Source organism: Rhinolophus ferrumequinum, chromosome 12 (genome assembly GCF_004115265.2).
Source record: "Rhinolophus ferrumequinum isolate MPI-CBG mRhiFer1 chromosome 12, mRhiFer1_v1.p, whole genome shotgun sequence".
NCBI lineage: Eukaryota > Metazoa > Chordata > Mammalia > Chiroptera > Rhinolophidae > Rhinolophus > Rhinolophus ferrumequinum.
This window is the reverse complement of record NC_046295.1, coordinates 53,982,556-53,999,770: the sequence shown is the minus strand read 5'-3', so window position 1 is coordinate 53,999,770 and position 17,215 is coordinate 53,982,556. Positions and strand designations below refer to the sequence as shown.

The 17,215-nt window shown below is 39.3% G+C and overlaps 1 protein-coding gene across 1 annotated transcript in view; it reads right to left on the bottom strand.

Moving 5' to 3' along the window:
* Positions 1-17,215, bottom strand: part of TDRD7 (tudor domain containing 7) — a 70,567-nt gene that overhangs the window by 52,323 nt on the left and 1,029 nt on the right. The window contains exons 2-4 of the mRNA XM_033123753.1: positions 5,413-5,625; positions 2,702-2,843; positions 1,522-1,735 (exon numbers count right to left, since the gene is read on the bottom strand). Coding sequence (XP_032979644.1) covers positions 1,522-1,735; positions 2,702-2,843; positions 5,413-5,619 — 563 coding nt within the window. The 5' untranslated portion in view covers positions 5,620-5,625. The remainder of the gene's footprint in view (positions 1-1,521; positions 1,736-2,701; positions 2,844-5,412; positions 5,626-17,215) is intronic.

Here is a 17,215-nt window from a genome sequence, read left to right as displayed (position 1 = left end):
TGCCAGTTGCAGGGGGTGCAGCCCACCATCACCGGTGGGAGTTGAACCGGCAACCTTGTAGTTGACAGGACACGCTCCAACCAATACAGTGCATTTTTTATTTCAGTGTTGCATTTTTCAGTACTATAGTTTACAATTGGTTCTTTTCTTCTATATTCTACTCCTTTGGTGAATTTCTATTTTTTCAAACAATGTTCCCGAAAGCATTTTTATGACAGCTGCCTTAAAATCCATGTCAGATAATTGCAACATTTTGATTTATCTTGGTGTTGGTATCTGTTGATTGTTTCTTCTCATTCAAGTCATTTTCCTGGTTCTTAGTATTATACAGTATTCCCCCAAAAATAAGACCTAGCCAGACCATCAGCTCTAATGTGTCTTTTGGAGCAAAAATTAATATAAGACCCAGTCTTATTTTACTATATAATAATATAAGACCTGGTCTTATTTTACTATAAAGACTGGGCATAATATAAAATGTAATGGCTGTATGAGATGTCAGAGGGGTAGTAGATGGGGGAAGGGGGGTTATCACTGTGTGAGGGATATAAATGATAAATGTCTAAAAAATATATTAAAAAATTAAAAATAAATAAAAAATAAAGACTGGGTATAATATAATATAATATAATATAATATAATATAATATAATCAATATAATATAAGACCAGGTCTTATATTAATTTTTGCTCCAAAAGACGCATTAGAGCTGATGGTCCGGCGTGGTCTTATTTTCAGGGAAACATGGTACATATTTTAGGCTTTCCAAGCTGTTTACTGTCTCTGTATGACTATTCAACTCTGCAGTTATGCAAAAGCAACCACAGACAACGTATAAACAAAGGGATGTGGCTGGGTTCCTATAAAACTTTATTTAAAAAATGGGCAATGGGCTGGATTTGGCCCATGGGTCGTAGTTTGCTGAGTTGAGTTACCTTATAAAACCACAAAATTTAGAGCCAGAAAGAAAATTTGAGATCACCTAGCTAACATTTTCATTGGACAAATGAGGATACCACAGTCCCAAAAGATGAAATAATTTCACTTATTTTACCTGGCTAGTGAAAGGCAGCATCCAAACTAAGACTTGATGGTTGTGTTCTTACTGCCAGTCTAGTATCCTGATGCCTGGATGTGTTACGCGACTGTATGATCATATGATCATTGGAGCACAGTGCCATGTTCAAATCAAGCAGATTTTACTTAAAACTTACAAAATTAATTATAAGAAAGATGTTCAGAAAAAGTTGTAAGTTATGCTGAAACAAGATCCTAGAACAACTTGTGAGAGCTTTTAAAATGAATTTCACAAGGACAGATTACCAAAAAGGCGGAGAAAACATAAAATGGAGATATTCAGAGAATGACAGTCATGCAGCCAGGAAAAGTGTACTTACTAGTAATGATGCATTTCTCTACTACATATGAACTTACATTAGACAAAACAAAGTATTTCCTTCTTTTCCTGAACATGCATTTTTAACATTTGTTATCCTTCCAGCCAGACAAAGAACAAAATACCTGTTGCTAGGAGACATGGTCACATGCCTGTGCACGGGAACATCTTTCAATACTTCACTTCCAACAGTTGTGTGTAACGTGTAGGGTGACATTTCAACATCACACTTAACTACAAGAGAGTTTCCTTTGTCTCTTAACAGTGTTGGATTGGGTTTTTTGCTGACAGAAAAATCCGAAGAAAATCCTGGTTGCCTGAGGGTTGCTTTTGGTTTTCCTATGAAGTTAGACATACAGAATGGAATCAATTAGCTGTCCCGAATCCTAGGTTCATTATGTCACTCCCCCGTCCAGATGTTTTCTGTGGGTCTCTATTCTCAGAACAGTGTGTAAGAACATGAGGAAGTTGGCCCTGGAGGACTGGTCAGTAAGGGATGAGTAGACTGGTGAGTATTTAGCAGATGAAGCTCTTCAAAATGTGGCTTCATTTCCTAGACTAGCCATTTACTTTCCCTCTACTCATCAATTAACACTTCAGTGGCAGCTACCTCATGTTCTTACAAATGCAGCACACTCGGTCGGCCACATCTCGGTCCTCCCATCTCTTCTCCATTAATTTAAGGTCTGGGTTCAAGGCTCCCCACTATAAAGCCCTACATTGCCATTCTCACTCACAATGATTGCTCCCTCACCCAAAATGCTCACTGTGGCAGTTAGGCTTCCACTCTATTACCATTGAAATATTTCTTGAGAATTTAGTTTTAGAGCTGATTGCAAGCTTCTTGAGATGAGTGTTCAGTAAACACAGGCTGGGTTGCCTATATAACACCTTTGTGTATTATATAATTCATGTTTTTCTGAAAATAGAGTATTTATACTAAAAGGCATGATTTGCAAAATGAGACATTAAATCATTAAATCATAGGTTCTTGGTTCAGCCAACATTCTAGATGAGGCTTTCCCTCAAATAACCTAAAAGAATAAAACTACATTTTGCCATAAGTTTAATTAAAATCTACTTTGAGTTATTTCACACAGAGAAGTCACTGCATTTAGTAAGTCATGCTCATCATGTTCACTTAATTTCAAATGGAAATAATAACTTCAGGATTTCGTCCTTGACATATGAACAGTAATACAAGTGTTTATCATGAACACAAGCAATATTTCCATAATTCCATATGTCATATGTCAGTGTATTCACAGACAGGCTTACAATGTTTAGTACGTCAAAAATCTTTACCTTCTAGAAAAAATGGCATGGTTTTCTTCACTCTCATCTGACAATTAACTTGCCGCCCAGTTTTCCTTTTAGAACTCCTCTGACGAGCCACAAGCTGAGCAATTCTTGCAGTTTCTGTGCAGGCCACAGCATAGCAAGTCATCTATTAACGAGAGGCAAAGGGAGAGGAGAAACATTTCTCAGATTCACTGGTGCCAAGAGGCCATTTTTTAAAAGTGGATCTTAGTGAGTTTCCATGTCCCAAATAGAGCTGTACACAAATACCGTGTTTCCCCGAAAATAAGACCTAGCCGGACAATCAGCTCTAATGCGTCTTTTGGAGCAAAAATTAATATAAGATCCGATCTTATTTTACTATAAGACCAGATATAATGTAATGTAATGTAATGTAATGTAATACATAATATAATATCGGGTCTTATGTTAATTTTTGCTCCAAAAGATGTATTAGAGCTGATTGTCCGGCTAGGTCTTATTTTCGGGGAAACACAGTATTCATGTTTCTCTCTCCTTAATAACGTTAGAGTAAAATTATGTTCTCTACAAGAGAAATCAAATACAGTCTAGCACACTGAATAATCTTCTTTCCTCAAATTGAAAATTTCATTTATTGCTTAAACAGGTATTTATTAAGCATCTACGGTGTGCTAGATACCATGGGATCAACAAATGAACCAAAACAAACCATGATCTGCAGGTATTATCCCATATAATCTGTGGGATATATTTTATTCCATTTTATACAATGGGAAAACAGAAGCTCAAAAAGTTAAGCAACCTTCCCAAGTCACACAACTTGGCTATTTCTCTGAATCCAAAGTATGTACATGTAACTGCTATGTTGTGTTACCTTTCAAAGACCACTAAATCATAGTCTTGCCACTGCACAGATTAGCCGGGTGACTTAGGGCAAATCAATTTACCTCCGTAATCTCAGTATTCGCAGCTGTAAAGGAGGGTTTTACCGGGCTTAGATCTGGGGTTTTCCAACTGGCCAATGGAGCCATAGGATTCCATGGAGGGGCCTCACTTTGACAAGCATGTGTAAGCGTCCAGGGCAAGCAGAGACCCCGGACCCTCTGCACCTGCTTAAAACGCAGCAGCTCAGCTTTTTATCTTTTTAAAAAGTTGGTGCGACATCTAGGATATTTGAAAAAAGTATGCAGACTATTGGGACTAGAAGATTTTGAAAGCCCATTCTAGTGCGTAAGTCTTCATAAAGGAATGAGGCTTCATACCACAAGCCAAAACATGTGCCTACTCTTTGGCCCAGTATTTTTATTCCTGAAAATGTTACACAAATATAATTCAAAATAAGAAAAAGTTACGTACCCAAATATGTACAGTAGGGGTTATTCTAATAGTCAAAACCTGGAAACATTAAAAATGTCCAAAATACAGAAATAAAGAGTAAATTATAGCTTAGTAACCATATGAAGCATTATTAATTTATTAATTCATTCAGACATTTGATCATTCATGCATTCAACACATATTTATCAAGCACCAACTATTAGGGATGAAAAAAACAATCTCTCAGCCTCAGTAAACTTATGAAGGAAAAAGAGAGAGACAAAGAGAGCAAATAGAAAGCACTGTGTCAAGTAGTATATTGGATGTATTACAAGGTGCCAAGTAGACAGAAAGGATGGCTTAAATCTGTCTGGGAGAATCAGAGATACTGAAGAAAGTTTTATTATTAATATAATATTTAATTAACTTATACCTTCTCCTTATAAAAATTATTATAGGTTACGTGAACCTTCCCTTTGACCACTCTCCTCATCCTGGGCCCCTTTTTCCTCCTCCATCCACTGCCTCCCCCTACCCACTGCAAACAGAGGAACAACTATTATAAGTGTTGGTGAGAAACTCCATACCTGTTCTATGTCTTTACATGTATATGGAAATGTACTCAGAAAAACGTACTGTTTTTTGGGGGTAGGTGTTTTGGTTTGTCTTTTAGGTGGTAGTTTGTTCATATCTTTTACACTGTATGTACTGGGCAGATACCAAGAAGTGAAACTGCTGGGTCACGGTATGTACGATAAAAAAATGTACTTACTATCACCAAATTGCCTGTTATACGTAAAATATTCTTCCAGAGAATATGAATATATAATGTTACTCCAAAGAAACTAAAGAATTTAAAATTGTAGAATAATATGATTATACTGGTGTGAAGGCAAGAACACGCCAGAGAGAGAAGGGACTAAAGACAGGTGGACAGGAGGGAAGGCACTGTAATAAAGTGCTGAATGACCAATTAGGATCCAGATAGTAGAACAGATATGAGTGACGTCAAACGATGAGGATTTAAAAGTGTCTGCTAGATTTGACAATCAGGAGATCATTAGTGACCTAGGCAAAAACAGGTGTAGCAGGTTTATAAGGGGTGGGTGTGACATTTAAGCAGTTAAGGTCTCCGGTTCAGTTATTTTGTATGGATGTTGAGACTAGGTAAACTTTCATTTTGAAATTTCTTATTTAATGTGGTTAACATCTTATTTTTACAATGGAAGGAATTTGAGGGGTTAACCAAAGTAATTGGCATCTAGGCTGTGCGTGGATGCTGTTCCATCACTACCAATCTCAAACCACTTAACCAGCACTTTTCACTTTGACTTCTCTCACCGTTAGGAGATTGGAAGTGCCAGACAGGCAGTTAAGAATTGGTTTGACTCTTCTGACATGCCCAGTTACCTCCTTACCTCTCCAGATCTACTGGTCTCTATCCTGACAACTGCGGGCACACTTCTCAGATAGGCTTCTAGCGTAGGATAACCTAACTGCTTGAAGGGGATCCAGTCTCCAGTCAGGGATTTGTACTCTCCTTGGAGCCGGGGCAATGCTATTCCATTCTTATGAGACTGTAGAACAGCTCGCAGCATTTTTGAAACTAAATCTGCTTCCAGCATCTTCACCTATAAGAGAACAGTAGAAGGTTACAAGATATGATTCATTAGTCTGTGAATTCAAATAGATTTTCAGAGATTACACTTGCTAGATCATTCCATAAATTGTTACTGAATACTTTCTGTGCTATAACAATACAGGGAAATAACTTGCTAGGGCAGAGAAAAGCATAGAATACAATGAGAACACAGAGGATGTCCGAAAGGCACAAAGCCTGGAGAGGGAAGGTATCGGGAATGTCTCCCAGAAGACGGGAGGCCTGAATGGAGTCCTGAAGGACAAGAAGGAGTCAGTCAGGCAAGGAGGAAGAGAGTGTGTGTTAGAGTGGGGTGGGGAGGGGTATCAGCCCCAAGTAAAGGGAACAGAAGGTGCAAAAGGCACAGAGGTGACAGAGAAGTACACGGCTGGTTCTGAGAATCACTAGCGGTTAAGTGGCTGGACGTGATTGAACAAAGACTCCAAGCTGAGGACTAAAACACAGGGACAGGAGAGGTGGGAAGAGGCAGACCCAGAAGAGACTACTATATTATGCTAATATGTTTGCATTTTTCTCCAGAAGTAATGTGGGACCTTAGAGGGATTTTGAATAGGAAAATAAAATGATCGGCTCTGCATTTTAGGAAAATCACTATTCAGTAGTGGGGAAGATAAGTTAGAAGGAGAAAGATTGACTTTAAGAATGCTTGGAAATGTGGAGGACCTGAAAACAGGGCCTTGGGAATAAACAGATGATCGATCTGAGAGGTAATTAGGGGGTGGAATCAACAGGAATTTATTAACTTTGGATGATGAGGGAAGTTCCAAGTTTCTAGCTTAGAAGTATGGTGGATAGTAATGACCCACACTGAGGTCGGGGTAGAGGCAGATTTGCAGGAGAGGAAGAGAGTGAATTCATTTTGGACATATGGAGGCTGGGATGTTCGCAGGGCAGTTAGATAGATATGCTCACCAGGACCTTAGGTTAGAGGTCTGAGCTGGTTAGAGATTTGTTGGTCTTCAGCATACACGTGGCATTTGGGTGTCCAGGGAGTCAAAAACAAAGTTAAAGGTAGACCTTTATAGAAGGCTGTCATTTAAGGAATGGGCAAAGGAAGAAGAATCTATAAAAGGGTAAGAAAAAGGGACTAGATAAATATGAGGCATGATCAAAAAATACGGTGAATGTTTAAATAAAAAGTTTATTACAGCAAAAGACACGTTGCCATTAACCCCCCTCAAAATACTGCCCCTCAATTTGAACACACTTACCCATCATTCTTGCCACTTTCTGAAGCAGTCCTGGAAGTACTCTTTCGTGAGTGTCTTTAGTTGCACTGTCGTGGCTGCCTTGATGTCCTGAATCGATTCAAAACATTTTCCTTTCGTGGTCATTTTGACTTTGGGGAAGAGCCAGAAGTTGCTCGGTGCCAGATCCGGTGAATAAGGTGGATGAGGACACACCGCAATGTTTTTATTTAACAGAAATTGCCATATACCAGAAGCGATGTGTGACATGGAGCATTGTCATGATGGAAGATGAAGTACAGACACTCATGAAAGAGGACTCCAGAACTGCTTCAGAAAGTGGCAAGAATGATAGGATAAATGTGTTCGAAGTGAGGGGGAGTATTTTGAGGGGGAATTAATGGCAATGTGTCTTTTACTGTAATAAATTTTTTAAATGTAAACATTCACTGCATTTTTCAATCACACCTCATACACTCTTTCCAAGAGCACATAAGGCATTTAGCAAGATAGAACATATGCTGGGACCTAAAACAATCCTTGACCAATTTAGAATAACTGAAACTGTACAAAGAGTATAGAAAACAAAAATAAATTATGTATCAATAAGAGAAAGATATGTGGACAACTCCCAAGTATTTGCAAATTTAATGACATACTCCTAAATAACCAAGGGTCAAAGAGGAAGGCTCCAAAAAATATCAGAAAATATTTTTTTAAAAATGAAAACACAATATGTAAAAATTTGCTAGATGCAGTTAAAGCAGTATTTAAGGGGAAATTTACAACATTATATGGTTATGTAATCAAAGAAGTAAGGTCTCAAATCAGTGATAAATCTACTAACTTGAGGGAAAAAAGAATGAAAATTATACCAAAAGTAAGTAGAAGGAAGGAAATAATAAAGATGAGAGCAAAATAAGTATTGAAATTATGAAACAGATCAGTAATGAAATAGAAAAAAGGAAAAAATTATGAAAACAAAACTAGTTTTTTGAAAACATCAATAAAATTGAGCAACTTCCAGGTAAATAAATCAAGGGAAAAAAAGACAGAAACTACCAATAACAGGATTTTTTAAAACGTCATCAATACAGATCCTACAGACATTTAAAAGAATATTATGAACAATTTATGCCATTAAATTTGGTAACTTAGATGAAATGGATACATTCACTGAGAGACACAAATTCCAAAGCTTACTCAAAAGAAAAAAAAAGATAACTTTAGTATCCCTATATCTATTAGAGAAACTGAATTTGTAATTAAAAACCTTCACGCAAGGAAAACTCAAAGCCCAGATGGCTTTATTGGCAAATTATTCCTAACACTTAAGGAAGAATTAATACCACTTCTATACAAAATTTTACAAAAAACAGAGGGGAAGGGAACACTTCTGAACTCTTTTTATGAGGCCAGCATTATGCTGACATCTAAACCAGACAAAGACATTACAAGAAAAGACCAATATCCCTCATGAACATAAACACAGAAGTTCCTAACAAATAAAATCCAACAATATGTCAGAAGGATCACACATCATGATCAACTATGATTTATTTACTCCAGGAATGCAAGGTTGGTTTAACATCCATAAGTCAATCAATGTAATTCACTGTATCAGCAAACTAAAGGAGAAAACCTACTTAATTATATCAATAGATGAAAAAACACATTGGACAAAAGTTTCTGATCATTCTAAGAAAATAAGAATAGAAGGGAACCTCCTTCACCTGATGAAGAGTATCTAGTTAAAACCCAAGGCTAACATGATATGCAATGGTGAAAGAGTGAATGATTTCTCCCTAAGACTCGGAAGAAGGCAAGAATATCCACTCTCTTCCATACTCCTACTCATTATTATATGCTATATGGATCTATTTATGTAACATTCAAAAACACAAAACTACAGGCACAGAAATTTTATCAGGAGTTGCCTTGTACTGGGGATGTAGGGCGCGGACTGCTTGCAAAGAGAGCGCAAAGCAATTTTGAGGGTGATGGAAATATTCTCTATCTAGACTGTGGTAATAGTTACACAGCTATACAACTTTGTCAAAATTCAAAGAACTGTAAATCAAAAGAAGGGTGACTTTCACTATGTGTAAAGTATATCTCCATAAACCTGAAAACAAAGTTCCTTCAAGTTGTACCCATTTTCAGTCAACTCTCCCCCATGCACACATTGTCTGCCCACCAATCTGCTTTCTGGCACTACAGATTATTGTCGCCGAGTGTTTTGGCGTTTCATCCATGCTATTGCTCCTACCAGCAGTTCATTCCTTTTTATTGGTGAGCAGTATTCCACTGTATAGGTACACCACTATTTGTTTATCCATTCAAATGCTGATACACATTTGGGTTGCTTCCAACTTGGGGGTATTATACGTAAAGTTGCTTTGAACAGTACAAGTCTTTGGGTAGACATATTTTTATTTCTCTGTGTACATCCTGAGAATTTTATTTTCAAAAAATGTAATATCCATAATAATCCTGGGAGGAAAGTATTATTTTCATTCTATAGATGAGAAAACCAAGGCTCGGGGAAGTTAAATAACCAAGATATCACAGGATGTATGCAAGCCAGGATTTTGGTTCAAGTCTGTTTGGTGCCAAAGCCTGCATTCTTTCTATTATATCATCCTGCCTACAGGTGTGGAAGACTACAAAAATGAAAACAAAAAACAAAACGCTGAAGAAATAACAACAATAGATAAAACAGTCAAGAAAGATAGTAAGCAGAGTGAAGAGAACAAAACAGTGTGAAATCAACAGTAGACTCGGCCTACTCATAGGGATGGTATGGATTCCAAGTCAAAGGGACAGCTGGAGACAGGCAGTTTCTCTGAAATGTCCCTGTCTTCCTTATTTTGCCTCTGAAACAGCTGCCAGCGGGATCTCCCAAAGAGAACACTTACTTGGGGGCAGGGGGGTAGAAGGGGGCGAAGGGGAGGCCCAAACACCCATCCAAACAACCTGATTGCCACAGAGTATAGTGAAAGCTGGAAAGCCGAGGCTTACTTCCCTAATCTCACTTTATTTCCTTATTTATTTAGTATAGTGTTTAATGTATTTTATTATTATTGCACATAACTCAAACTCTGACTTTTTATAAGAACAATACAGTTATGAAATGAGGTTACTGATTCTGCTTGGTATCCCATTGTAATGCTTGTATTTTCATTGAATTTTTATTAGGTAGGAGGCACAGGGGACTGAGATATAAATACAATTAACTGACACAGAGGGTAGAAAGTGACAAGCATTTTAAAAGGCAAGTCATTCTCCATGAGAGTGTAGGTGAGAGCCTGGGTTTCCACGTAGGAGAAACATAGAAGACAAAACACCATGGAGAAAGAGACTTGGAGGCAGGAACCCAGAGGGAACCCAGCGGGAGCAGATTTTATTAGAACCCAGAACACACCAGAGACAGGAGTGTAAATCAGACTAGGAATAAGGACTGGGGTCAGATTATGGAAGATCTTACATGTCAAACTGAGGAGTGAATTCCCACCCTCTTTAAATGTGTCTTCTTCTTTTGGAACCTGGACTCTGCCAAGACATAGTAGACATCTTATGGCCTGTTTCCTAATTATCCTGTCCTCCTGCCCCAAGACTCTCAGATACGATTCATGTAGATACAAGGTATGTATTTACAGTAAGCAACTGATAATAAAATAAACTTAAAAAAAGACTGCTAATCTGTGCGGCACAGAAGTGCTCATCCTTATTTTTTACTTTTCCCACGCTATGTAACCACATGTTTGCCTATCTTCATTTATTAGATTGTTGTTTGTTTGGGTTTTTTTCCTAAATGACCCTTCCCAGTCTGACCTGAGACGGGCTCATACCACAAACATAACTCCCAGTTTCACTGTCTCTAATGCAACACTATCATAAACTCCATAGTTAAAACCCAAAGAAGTTTACTACTTCTTTCAATAGCAAAGTTGCTGACAACTAGTTGTTGATTTATTGATTTTGACTTGATTTGGGGGAGAGATGGGGAATAGCAGGAAGTTGTGCCTGTGCTTCCTCTGGCTTGTATCTCTAAGTTCAATACCACTATGGAAAGAGCACTTATTTTCCTGGGACAAATCCCTTCTCCTGGGCCTTTGTCTCCTTGTCTGTAAGATGAAGGGGTTTGGTGTTAGTGGTTCTCAACTCCCTGTCACCGCCAGCGCCGCCACCGCCGCCACCATCACCACCGTCACCACCATCACCACCACTACGTGATACATGAAGACGGGCAGGACGACTGACGTCCACAATTCCCCCACTGCTCACCCGCCATGGTGATCACCCTAGTTCACGCTAACAACATCTCTTGTCTGGATTGGGGCAACTGCCTCCGAGCTGGTCTCTCTGCTTCCACTTCACCTCCTAGAATCTACTCTCCACATCACAGCTAGGGTGATCCTTTTAGAGTATAAATCCTGTCACCTCATTCCTCTGCCCCGAACCCTCTAGGGGCTTCCTGATTTAGACGAAAGGCCAAAGTTTTCATAGGGGTCAAAGGGGCCCCACACACTCTGTACCCACCCTACTTCTCTGACCTTAATTCCTCCTTCCCCTTTTTTCACTCCCTTCACTCCCCCCAGGCGGGCCTCCCTGCTTTCCCTGGAACATGCCTGGGCCATCCTCACACGACGGCTTTTGTACTTGCCATTCCCTCTGTGTGCGAAGCCCTTGCTCATTGCCTCACGTTCTTCAGGTATTTGCTCAGATGTCACCTTCTCAGTAAGGCCTTCCTTGGCCATCCTATTCAAAATCAGAACTGTTCTGCTAGCTGCCCAGTTCTCCCTACACCCCTTCCCTGCCTTGGTTTACTCCTTAATACTTATCACCACACTGAATACTCTTCTTCATTTAATTTTACCATCTGTCTCCCCGACCTGAATGTAAGCTTTGTGAAAGCAGGGATTTGTAAGGTTTTGTTCATTGCCGAATCCTTAGTGCCTAAGTCACAACGAGAGCTCAATAAACACAGAATGAATGAATGAATGAATGAATGAATGAATGAATGAAAAATTCTCCATCTACCTAACACCACTCCTTTTCTCTCCTCCTCACTAAAATATATGCATGTGAGCTAATAAAGGAATAATGTTTATTTTAAAAATTTACAAAGTTTAATGATTGTTATAAACTAATTGAAACAGCCAATTGTGTTACCAAGCTGTGGTTGAGAACCATCAGGTACATTATTTCTGGGCCATTCCACTCTGAGCCAATGTTCTCATGAGCGGGCCCAGGTTAGGACCACTGCATTACTGTAAGGAGTCCATACTTCCTGATGAGCAGTAAGTATGCTTAAATCCTGGTAAGTTCTCATACTTAACACATATTCTTGTTTTTCAAACAGTGTACAGAAACTGTTGGGACTCACAAACCCATACCGATACTGAATTCACAACAGTTTTTGGTAGGTACGAATTTTATCAACCACTGGACAGAAGTACAACTACTAGTACGTGAGGCATCACAAAGTTTTTAAAAAGCTAATAACAAAAAGAACCTTATACTTGAGAAGACTGGGAAGTAGCGTTTGACCATATGGTTGCAATCTGAATTAAGTATCCCTCTATTTCTCCTACCCGCTGCCTTTTTAAAAATATGCTACTTTCATGGAATACTATAATTCTCTATTTGCAAACAATTTTTTTGGAGGGAAGGGCAGTCCCTTAGATTGTAAGACTGAGGATCTCAAAGCTGGAGAGCAGTTGAGCACAGTAAAACCTGGAAGGGTAAATGTGGTTTTTTGTCTTGTTCAGATATAGTTCTTGTTCTCGTGCTCGTCAATTTCTTCCAGTCTGGTTTGCAATTCCCGTATAAGCAATATCACTTTAGGCTTCGAACAAAAAGAAAGGTACAACTAAAGCTTTAAAAAATCATTATCATTTTCTAATCTACTATATTGCTTCAAAATGCTCTAAGTTTTGTTAATTCCTTGGTTATCATGGCATATTTTGAGATTTCCTGAAGATGGCAATTATACTCAAAAAACTTTTATAAAAAATACAGTATGTAAGAATACTTTCCTCGAACTATAAAAATCAAGTTTACCATCTTGGATGTCATCCATAAGAAACAAAAGGAAACCTGTTATGGGAATTTCAACACTTAGCGTCTCAATGGCCTCTCCCCAAAATAATTAAGTTTGGAAGTTGCTCTATAGTAGCTCCCTAAATTTTTAAAGTTGCCATTTTGATCTTCCAAATCTCTTCCCCTCTTACATCTATTCTCTAAAAATGTTGTGACAAATATAATTTAGAGTTTAAGAGAATTCAAATTACTTTTATTCTGCGAATGTTCTGCCAGCTCTGGTGGGCTGTAAGTTAGGCTAGGTGGGGAGAAATAAGGTTGCCATCTCTGTTTTAGACCACAGGTTCTCAGGTTAAAATTCTTAAAGGTTTCCCTAAACAAGGAAGGGGCTTAAGGATGCTGCTGGAGCTGAATAAGAATCCTAAACATCAGAGTAAAGCGGAGGTGGGTCTGGAGAATTATTTAATCCGAGTATTTTTTATTTCAAAACCTGACCAAGGTCAGCTAGCAAAGACTGTAGTCAAGAAGGAAGGAACTGGCCACAACAGATTACAACATATTGCTCTTGGCTTTCACTTGCTTCCTCTCACTCGTTTTCCTTCTCCTTTCCTTGCCTCTATTTCTGAATGACAAGCGTCCAAAGTAGAGTTATATGTGTGCTAACCACAATACCTGGCATTCAGTAGTTTCTTAATAAAAAACATTTTCCTAGAAGCACTGTGTGGATAGGAAACTACCTATGAATATATGCATTAAATGGCTAAGATTGCAATGACATCAGCACTGATGTACTGGCAAAATTTTTAGGACAGCACTAAATTTGAAATATTAGAATTTTCCCAGATTTTCTTACTTGCTTCATTAACATACTTACGAACTGGCAAGCTTGGTAAGAATGCCGTTGGATCTTCTCTAAGATGTCTCACCTAAACAGTCGGCAAAAAGTCACTTACTGCTTTGGCAGCAGTAAGAGCCTGGCAGCAGAGACTCCCTGCCAGACTGTAATCCCACAATGTCCCGGGACACTGCCTGGCGTAGGAAGGCAGCAGAGGGCGGTGGGCCCGACCTCAGCACGGGGAGCTGAGAGACACATGGAACGCCAGTGGGCACTTTCACACCATCTCCAAACTCTTCAGTTTAAAACTGAGGTCCGGGGTGAAATATTCCAGGTCTCACATACTTTTATGGCCAGAACCACAACCAGAATCCAGGTCTTCTGGCTCCCAAACTTAGGGCTTCCTTTCAGACAGCTGCTCCAAATGTAGGCTTCAGAAGTAAATTTGGCACACTGACAGCAACCCTCAGGTATGCTTAGCGACTAGCCGGTAAAGTGGCAAGAAACAGGGATCTGCCACATTCTGACTGAAGGGTGTGGCTTCCAACTCCAAAAGAATTGCCAAGTGTTGCAAAAATTCAATGGTGGCAATTGACACCTTTCATCCTTTCATTCTGTCCCTTTTCTCTTTGCTACATAATTAATCGTGTACAAGAAGTAGTTCTTGTACACGATTAATAACGTACAAGAAGTAGGGCAAGGAGTAGGGGAAGGTAATGACAACCTTTAGGAAAGCAAGATTTGAACAATTTCAATAGCCTAAAATAATTCTCAAAACTGTACCTTGGAAATTCACAGCTGGTCTCTTTAATGCACCTGAAAATGGTCCTGAGAAAGCCTTATTCTGAAGGACCTGGTTTTGGAGTCTTTGAGATACATGCCTTTACCTTTGATGGATCGTCCCTTGCTCAGTTATCTGCATTTTACCTGCTTCCTATTGCCCGAGTTTCCTCACTACTGGTGACCAAAGACCGGTAGCCAAGCGGATCTGGCTCACATCTATGCTTTCTCTTCTCTAAGTTTCTCTTTTCTTTTTTTTCCCTCAACTATTTCCAACTGTACTATTTGGTTCATCTTCCTCAATTCATTTTTCATGTCATAAATTTGAGTTGTAGAGTGGCACTAAACCCCTAAAATAAATCTGAAGAATTACTAGGGTAAATTGAAGTCACCAAGCAATCTCTCTTACCTTCTTTAGTCAGCTACTCAATTTTCAGTATCTCCACAGGGCATATACTTGTGGTCACTGGCTGCCCTTGTCCTTGAAGACACTATTTTTTAGCAATAAGCTGAGCCGCCCCTACACTCAGAATGTATATGCTGAAAAGATTTCAGACGTCACCTAGTTTATCCCAGACCCCTCATCTTAGGAATCAATACACTGAGCCTCAGAGAGGGAAGGCTTTTTAAAGGTCCTTTCACATTTCTCTCCTTGCAACAGTTTAACAAGTTATCTTTTCTCTCCAATTGTCTACTGTTACCACTTGAATTACTTCTTTACTCACTCTTTTTAAAAGGAAAGATAGTAATTAATGCCCTCAGATGGTGGTATACTTCCTTAGGGTATCTTTAGGAAGCAGTTTTCTTTATTATAATAATTTCAAACTCCAAATTATGCATGCATTAACGACATTCTATGAACATATAAGCAGGGCTTTCTATAAATCTATATACTAGAGATGGCAAAGTAGCTTAGTTAGGAGTGTGGGTCTCAGGAATCCTAGTTTTGCAACTAATTAGCTGCAACCCTGTGAGCAAGTCACGCCAAATTTCTTTCTTCATATGGAAGATAACGAAGGTGGACAAGTTCCATGATTCTCAACTTGGAATTCTTCAAGTTTTGAAATAGGGTCCAAAGGTCTAATGGGAACCATAGGTTTGCTTCCTCCTGACAAAGCTGCATGGCTAAAATATTGAGTTCACTTTGGGGTCACACTGAGTATCTGGTGCTGATCAGAAGTGCTAATTAGCAAATACACACATCTTCAGCTAAAAAAAATGACAAAATAAATTACGTTTAAATAGTTTGTTTGAAAGACAAAAAATTTTTAAATTAGCCCAGTGGGGAAATAATGAAAAGAATGAAGCTTTTAAAAGCACAATGGTGGGAGTCGAGTGCAGAGAAAGTAGGTTTTCCATAAAGAAAGAAAAACCAATTCACACAAATTAGATTTCACTCCAAGCACCAAGGCAAGGCTGTCCTTCCTGTATTTACCTGCTGACTCTCAAAGTGCCCAGAGGCAAAGCACTCACTCTAGGTCAAATCTCAGTTCTTGAAAATAGCACTTGATCAAACAGAGTGGGCACTTAGAGTTGGATTATAAAGCATTTTTCCTGTACGTTCATATTAAGTCTCCAACTGGATTACATTGCACAGAAAATTTAGAGAGAGGTCCTTCAAGGAGTTTAAATCTCTTGGTACAAAATACAATATAGTTCATTGAGCCATGTTCAACTAGTACACTTAAAAGGGCATTAGCAGGGATTACATTTCATTTCCAATCTGGGGACTGAAATCTGAAGGCACCACCAACCACTGCCTCAGTCTCACTGTATTTAACTAGCAAAGAAGGAGGCTGTGTGCCACGGAAGGGCCCTGGACTGGGAACAGGAGACGTGGGTTCTAATCCAGTAGGTCCCAGAAGCAATTCCCTGTACCCAGCATAGTACTTTGCATGTTAACTGATGCTCAATGAATGTCAAAAATCTGCACCGTGTAGTTTGAATGAACTACAAAAATCTGCACCGTGCACCACTTTATGTTATAAAGAGAATTTAAGGCAGGGGCATCCAAGAAACTGAAATCCCATTATGTAAATTATGGGAAGTTTGGCGGAAGGAAGCGTTGACATTTCCTGACGAGTATTAGAAGCCAAAGGATTTACAGTAGTTATATCACAAAAGCCTGCAGACTAAGTTAAGTATTTCCATTTGATCCATAGAAAACCAGGCTCAAAGAAAGTATGTAATCTGTTGAAGATCACAGTTAGTAAGAAGGCAAGCCGAGACTCCAACCCAGGTCCGCCAAGTCCACACTATTGGCAGTAACACACATCAAGGCAGCCCACATCAGCTGGGGACTTGGGTCTAAGTTTCACTTTCTGTCATTAAGTTGTTGCATATCACTAGACAGGACACTCCTCTGCAATTTTTCCATCTGCACGATGGGGGGTGGGTAGGAGGGCTGGGGGATGGAAGGTGGGGAATGGAAGGTGGGGGATGGAAGGTGGGGGTGGGGTGGGGGTGGGGGTGGGGGTGGGGGTGGGGGTGGGGGTGGGGGTGGGGGTGGGGGTGGGGGTGGGGGTGGGGGTGGGGGGCGGGGTATATGACCTAGATCAGTGGTTTGGTTTGTTTTGCAGGGCAGTTATCAGAATCCTTTTGGGCCAGGATTTTGTTCTACAATAAGTATTTCCTCTTCCTGCTCTTTGAAATTATTTGGGAGCGATACCCTTGGTTATGAATGGAAATACAGTATTAACTCGTACACCCCTCCA